This window comes from Tauraco erythrolophus, chromosome 2 (genome assembly GCF_009769465.1).
Source record: "Tauraco erythrolophus isolate bTauEry1 chromosome 2, bTauEry1.pri, whole genome shotgun sequence".
NCBI classification, from domain to species: domain Eukaryota; kingdom Metazoa; phylum Chordata; class Aves; order Musophagiformes; family Musophagidae; genus Tauraco; species Tauraco erythrolophus.
In genome coordinates this window covers 98,095,155-98,102,967 of record NC_141466.1, presented here as the reverse complement: position 1 = coordinate 98,102,967, position 7,813 = coordinate 98,095,155, and the positions used below count along the sequence as shown (strand labels likewise).

The following is a 7,813-nucleotide window of genomic DNA, read 5'->3' as shown; positions in this document are numbered from 1 at the left end:
GGGATCCTGATGGCTGAGAACACCGGTCTTGAGGTTGGGGCAGAAAACAGCAAATGGGAAACTTTTGTCTGGGAAAGCTCTGCAGAGCTAATAGGACTGGGCATCCTGCCTTCTGCTCCAGGCTGGTTCTTTTAGCTCATATCTGCTTAGTTTCAGTGTGGTCTGAATAGGTCTGATCCGTCTCATCAGTTAATGGATGTTTGGAAGGAGTTCATCAAGACAGTAATTGAGAAAAGCAGAAAAAAAAAAAAAACAAACAAATACACTTATTGTGTATTCATCTGTAAAGCATCTGCCTTTAAAGAGTCATAAAAACAGGCTTACTGGATCAAACCAGGGGATGGTCTGTCTGATGCTTGGAGAAGAGTAGAAAAAACAATGCTAATATGTGTGTTTCTTTCCTCCAGCACTCTCTCTGCCTCCAGCTGTGTTCAACTCGCACTGATCCAGATATGGTTTCTGTGCATTGAATCATTCTCAAGGGTTTTCTCTTCCATGGACTTGCCCTGGAACCTGCACAGACTCTCAGCATCCACAACATCCCATGGCAAGGAATTATCCAGTTCAACTGCAGACTGTATGAAGAACCATTGTCTTCCTTCACTTTAAACCCAGCTCCAGCCAGCTCCACCTATTTCTTTTATTGGAAAAGACAGCAAACAATCAATTCCTGTCCATCCTCTTCAACAGCACTCAGAATTAACACCACGTCATTATCTGTTTATCACTCGTGGCACCTAGAGACCTCTTTGTACGGGGCAGTGTATAAAAATAAGGCTGAGTAATAGTTGTTTTGCTGCAGTGCCTCCAGTCCAAGCAGAGGAGGAAAGCAAAGGGCAGGGGCCGAGTGCATTACACGAGAGCAGCATAAGCAGACCATTCTTGTCACTGGCCACTTTCTAAAGTTACCTTTTTCTTTTGCAGGCAGCCCAGGCAGAAAATATGGTGGTGACTCTCAAGCAATTTTCCTCTTGCTTCTCCTGAAGGAGAAGTGGGTCCGGAGCAGGATGCAGCAGCCAGCGGCTGGTGACAGGAGCCCAGCCATTCCCTTGCTGTACCCGCCCCAGGCCAGCCTTGCTGCTAACGCGTACCATCCGCACCGCATCATTGAGGATCCCGAGTGGTCCCTCGCCACTGTCCCCCACCTCACTGAGCTCTGCCTCCAGCACATCCTTCACAATTTCGAAAGTAAGTGGGAGCGCGTTTCGCCTGGGACACGTGGAGAGAGAGTGTCAGTCTCGGGGAGCAGAGGGTCAAGAAGGCAGGCAGATGCCTCTGAAAGGCAGAGTGTGGTACCCAGCCATGCCAAAAGAACAGATGGGGAGAAACATCTCCTCAGGCAGCTAGTTAAACAAACTGTTTAGTTGCTAGGTATGTACTTGCACACTGCGGGGATGGCTGTAGTCCTCTGGGCTGCTATCCAGGATGTGACTCTGCCCTAACCTTGTCCTGTAGTTTCTTCTTTCTGTGCTCTGCTGGACTCACTCACCTCAACCATGGCCGGGCTGTGGAGTCACCGTTTCCTTCTCTTGATTTACACACATGTTACAGTAGCAATCAAGCATGGAGCCCCGTTGTGCCATGCGGTATGAAGAGATGGAGAATCGCTCCCTGCTCAGAGAAGCTACCATCTCAGAATACATGTTGTACTCACAGTCTCAGGCCTTCTCCACGACTTTTGGTGGTGATGTGACAAGTTTTATCCTCAGGCAGGGAACGTGCTTTTGAAGCAGGTGGACTGATGAAACAGCAAAACAGAAAACACGTCTCACCTGGGAACTGACTGGGAAGGGAAAAGAAAGAGCCTCCATGTGTTTTTGGCTGACTCAGTGGAGTGGCAGCAAAGACCAAAGATAGGTCTAAGGCTATGTCCACACTGGGACTGTAAAATAGTACAGAGGACCTCAGTGCTGCCTTAGGCCAGGAGCTGATGGTACTTGGGAGTCTGAGCTGGGAGACCCTCACAGTCCTGTCAGGCTGGTCAGCTGGTCCGATGCCAAAGAGATTGGACCTACGTTGGGTGCACATAAAAGCAGTGTTCTTGGTGTCTTGGGGACCCTCGTGTCAATACCTGAGCTGTGCAGCTGCATCTTGCCCACTGGTGCTGCCTGAGTGAGCGGGAGTGAAGCTAGCCCAGTTCTGCCTATACACGTCCCACTGCTGGTTGTGCTGTGGGACTTTGCAGAGGTCACTGCAGCACCAGCTGCAGGACACTGGAGAAGAGACTCCAGAAAGAGGCTGTGGTAAAACTCTGGGTGTCCTTAGGAAGGAAATGCCACAGAGACAGAGGAAATATAAAGCTAACTCCGCTTTGTGTCTCAAAATCTGATTTCCCATGTGCAGATAGGCCTCCCCACTGACAATTTTTGTTACTCTTGTGCATGCGCCACCAAGCATTCACAGTGTAAGTACACATGGTTTTTCTCTGGCATCTTTTACCACAAAGAACTTCCACCAGACAGAAGCCAGCTGAGACTCAGGGCAAACATTGGAAAAGAGATGGAGGGGAGAAAGGTCCTGGGAAAAGAGAACTCTTATTTAAACAAGTGTGTCTTAGTGGAAAGGAACAGGAACCAGCTTGGTGTGAGAGAGCCACCTGAGTTAAGATAAAAAGGCACGAGGACTTCCATGAAGAGTACACAGACAGTTGTTCTCAAATATCATCTTTCAATATGCTTTGAAGCCAAAGGGAGAAAGTTCAGCAAATGACCAGCCAAGCTCTCTCATTGCTGTAAGGCTGAATTAGCTTTCCTGGGAGCAGAAGTCTTGCTCTGAATATAAACTGCATTCAAATGAGATTTAAACTGGGAGCTAAGTTTCTGATGTAGTTCCCAAATATTATGGGAGTAAACTCAATTACGCTGATGTTTTATTGTAAAAGTTAGAAATCCTACACAAACATGTAGGAGATGAATATTATGGGAGTAAACTCAATTACACTGATGTTTTATTGTGAAAGTTAGAAATCCTACACAAACATGTAGGAGATGAATCCTACACATTTTCTGCCAGCTTAGCTCCCTGCACCAGCCACTGGCAACTGAGAAGAGAGCTGGTATGAGCAGAGAGGGCTTGGACACACAGTTGGGGGTCCGAGCAGAACCACAGTGCCAGTCGTGATTCCTACAGCCCAGAACAACCTCTCTTTCTCTTCATCCCCTCCAGAGAATCCTATTTTGGACCGTCTTCTGCCTGAGCACCGAAGGAAAGTGCTGGACAGGCTCTCCACTGGCCTTCCGCTCTCTGTGACTGCCAACCTAATAAGCGATGAGGACTACTGGAAGAGGTGCTGCACTGAGCGCTGGCAAGTGTGTGACATCTCCAACTATGGAGACAGCTGGAAACGGATGTTCTTTGAACGTCACCTGGAGAACATCCTGAAATGTTTCATCCCTAACACCACAGACCCCAACCAGGTCCTAGAAGTCATCCCACTTTGCAAAGACTACGTGCGGAAACTGGAGGTTGATCAGTTCCTGCCACCAGTGCAGGTGGATCAAAAAGAGGAGAGGGATGACCTCTCTGATACAGGGAGTGATTTTGGATTCGGTGAGGTCTCCGTGCATCACTATGACCTGGGAGTCCTCATTACTGCTCTCCCTCACCTCGAAGAGCTTCATCTCACTTATGGTGTGAAGGATTGTGGCATGAACTTTGAGTGGAACCTCTTTAACTTCACCCACCAGGACTGCTGCAACCTGGCTGTCGCTGTGAAGATGTGCCACAGCTTGAAAGTAACGTATCCCAAATTGAACCTTCCTTCCTCAGCTGCATCTTCAAATTGCCTGGGGATGGAAACTCAGGGAGCAGTTTTGCTTGCTGGCAGCACTCTTCCTTTTGCAAGTTGCAGTCTGGCAGAGTGCAGAGATGTTAACTTGCTGGCCTAGCGCTGAGTATCTTGTTCTACATATGTTCCTGTTAGAACAGGTTGTCAGAGAGTCGGTGAGAAAACTACTTGCTCCCTCAAAACATATGCCCTGTAGCCCAAGAGAAAGCGTTTAACTCCTTACACAATTCTGGAAGGGAGGAGAGGAGAAGCCCAGGGAGTTTTTCATAAGCAGTGTTTAGTGGTTATGCTCAGTAAATACATCTCAACATGCCCCAGAGCAGCAGAGACCCCCAAGAAGAGCATGGGAAAATACTCACTTTTGCCTTAGAGTGATAATGCTTTTCTTTTCTGGCCAATGATGCAATCTTCAGTTCTGTGGCAACTGCAGTGCAGATGCTCAGCTCCTCCAAAACATCAGCGGGCATTGCTATCCAGAGCACAGCCAGAGCAAACTGGCTGAATGCTCTCCCCACAGATTGGCATGCTTTGGGAGATATTTGTCTGCTTGGCTTCCAGAAGATAAATTACCTCTCCTGTGGCAATTGAGGTGCCCTGGGCACATAGGTCATTGACCTTCACAGAGAGCACTGTGGTTACCACCGGTGTATATGCTCAGGCAGACAGTGTTCAACTGTGATCTGGGGTGAGTTCTGCTGTTACTCTGCAGAGTTTGGGGCAGCTTTATCTCTGTTTAATTTAGCCCTCTGTGTCAGAGATCCCATGGAGTCAGAGGAGAGGAACAGGGGTTTCCAGGAGATGAACCGTTTCTCCCTAGAATAGGCCAGGGACATTAGTGGCATGTCCTACCTGCTGGAAGTACCTACCCACTATAAAAGCAACTACTTCACCCTTCTGGCTAAAGGTGTCTGAAGTGAAAGGAGATGACTCCTGTCTGATGGGCCATGGGTTTAACTCACTGGAGGTCTTGCACAAAGCTCAATTCAAAGCACTGGCCACTTCAGTGTCTCTGTCCTTTATCCTCACAGGTTTTCAAGCTGACACGCAGCAACGTGGATGATGACAAGACCAGGCTGCTGGTCCGTAACTTGCTGGATCATCCCTGCTTGGTGGAGCTGAACTTGTCCCACAATCTCATCAGGGACAAGGGGGCACAAGCTGTTGGCAAATTGATCAACCGCAGCAAATTAGAAATCCTTGATCTCTGCAACAACCAGATCCATCACCTGGGGGCTCAGGCTCTTGCCCAAGCCCTGGCTGAGAGCTCCACTCTGACCTCCCTGAATCTGCGCCTCAACTGCGTGGAGGACAAAGGCGGGGAGGCGATCGGCCGTGCCCTGCTGACCAACACCACCCTGAAGTCCATCCATCTGGGAAGTAATAACCTATCAGAGCCAACCGCTACGCTTTTCTCACAGGTCCTGGCTCAGAACACCACCCTGACGAGTATCAACTTCTCATGCAACCACCTGGGGCTGGTAAGAGAAACCCCTTCTCCCTGCGGTTTGTGAGCCTGCGTGGTGGCCTTGCAAGGCAGATGCTGAGCCTGCCCTGTCTCGCAGCCGCAGAGGCAAATGCATCCCTCATTTTGCAGTCTTGCTGTGATAACCATCAGTTGCGGGTAGGGAAGAGAGTCCAGCAGGCAGCAGGAGGGAGAAGGACATCTTCTGTGCACGCACACATGTTTACCTCACTCATTATATCTAGCTTTGTTCACAGGGCTCTCGATCTGAAACTGGCTTCCAGGCTTTGGGCTTCTGGGCAGAGAGGGATTTTCCCCCCAGGAAACTGAAAACCAGAGAGTATATCTGGGAAAAAATGACAGCCGCTTCACACACGTGGGAGTAGATAATAATGATAGGCGGCATGAGACGAGGGCCTTGTGCATATCCTCTGTGCTTCAGATCTGCTGTGCCATCTGTCACTCAGCAGCACATAGATAGTGTCACCCTTCCCAGAACCTCTCCTGTCCATCAAGCCCTCCAAGGAGACTGTTAGAAAATTGGCTCAGTTGTTGAGGTCCTTTAACTCACCCTGCAGCTCTGGTGCGGTGCAGTAGGTCAAAAGTGTCACATCTGGTTGCTTACAAGTGGCTCCTAAACCACCAGCTTACGTCTTCTAGACAGAGGAGCATCCACAGATCTTACTACATCCCTAAGAGCTGCAGTACACAACATGGCCACAAACCGGATCGCTTCTCTTCTGCTGATTAAAAAGAGCTTTAGAAATCTGAAACTAGACAGCCAAATGCAATCATGCTGGTTTTTAAACTTTCTGCGCTGCCTCAATTTTTTTCACTGTTGCAATGAAGAGACAGCAAGACCAGCTGTCCCTGCTGGCAGGAATATTGACATCAATGTGTTTGACAATGGTTTTAAGAGGATCTGATGGCAGAAAACCTTTTGTGAGTTCTGAGGTTTATTATCCTAGATGTGGAAAACCATTTGAGTGTAATGATACAAGGGGGCAAAGGTTGGAAAGGAGAGAAAAGGATTTCTGCTTAGTAAATAATAATCTCTGTGCTCAGCATCTTCCTTCTAATGAGCTCTCCTGGTACCTGTTTGTGAAGCTCCACAGCAGCCCAACAAGGGGGCTGGGAGTAATATCTTTGGGGAAATGGAGGTCTTTGCTAGAGATGCATCAAATTCTGACCTCTGTACCCCATTAAAAAAGAGATTGAAGAGGCAGGGTGCTGGGATGAGGAGACCACCTGGATGGAGGAGATGGGGGCAGGAGGTGTATGTGGTACCTGAAAGAGAATAGCTGTTGGGGGGAAAAAAATCCAAATTGTCACATCTCTAAAGACAATACTTCAGGTAAGGGAGGGAAATGCCTTAAGTGAGTTGCATCCCTAAGGCTATCTACATTGAATTTTCTGTCCCATTCAGGCTGGATTTCAGTTGCCTGAGATGTTCCCCCCCACACCCCGCCAGGAAAGCCAACCCAGCCTGGGAAATGGCATCCAGGCAGAAGACTGCCAGCACTGGGGCTCTTGCCACTGCCGAGATGAGGAGCAGTGCACTGATCACACTGCCCCTGGTCCCCAGCCAGCAGTGAGCTGGGGACCTGGGGACAGGGGAGGGCAGAGACGCCACTCAGGTTATCATCGCCAGCCGTGTTATTAACGAGTCTGAGCTTGAGGACTCCTGACACGGTACCCAGAGGGAGTCATTAGCATGTGTCTTATCACTGAGTGCCGCATAAGGTTACTCTCCTTCCTTGTGTACTTCTGTGAGCAACATTTCGGGCTGGGGCGAAGGCCTTTGTCACTTTTGGCACCATCCCACGGGCTCCCCACCAGCATCAGCAGGGAAGTGCAGGAGAAGTGACCCTGGGGAGCAGGGAGCTGAGCAATACACTTCACTTCTGGATCTCCTCCTTTAACCCCTTCTTCTCACCCATTTGCAGGATGGTGGGAAGCAGCTGCTTGATGGGCTGGCGGATAACAAGGCTTTGACCGAGTTTGACCTCCGCCTGGCAGAGGTGGGCCAGGAGACCGAGTATCTCATTCACCAAATTGTGTGGGCCAACAGGGAAGCAGCAAGGCTGGGGGCTCGGCAGCACCCCCCTGCCAAACCCCTCTGAAGAAAACGCTCCAGAGAGCAATGAGCTTTGTAGGTACCATGTTGGAGATTCTTTACTTCAGAGGCTTGTTTTTATTTGTATTTTTAAGAAAAATCAACTTGTGGCTACCACTGCGGCCTCTCCCAGATTCCCATCACTCAACCTGTGACTTAATATGAGACAGCCATTAGACCTCATGGGACTGTAGTGGCATCACAGAAGCAATCTGCCTCTTGAGCCCTCTCTCCCACTGCACCTGGGACTAAATCCCTCGTCCTGTGGTGTTTCTTACGTGCTCTGGCAGCGAGCTTAGTTTAGGCAACTGGATGTTCCACCTGTAACGCAGCTGAGGTGAAATCTCCACCATCTAAATGGACTAGTACAGACCAGGACATCAGGGCTGGCAGTTCTTTTAGGCTTTTTGCTGAGGAGGACGTGAGATGCATAAAGGATAGAGGGAAT

The 7,813-nt window shown here is 49.3% G+C and overlaps 1 protein-coding gene across 1 annotated transcript; it reads left to right on the top strand.

Moving 5' to 3' along the window:
- The first annotated feature begins 932 nt into the window (after positions 1 to 932).
- Positions 933 to 7,372, top strand: DRC5 (dynein regulatory complex subunit 5). Its single transcript, XM_009979894.2, has 4 exons — positions 933 to 1,188; positions 3,166 to 3,734; positions 4,816 to 5,265; positions 7,196 to 7,372. The coding sequence occupies exons 1-4, from the start codon at positions 1,008 to 1,010 to the stop codon at positions 7,370 to 7,372; spliced, it is 1,377 nt and encodes a 458-aa protein (XP_009978196.1). The 5' UTR covers positions 933 to 1,007.
- Positions 7,373 to 7,813: the final 441 nt, after the last annotated feature.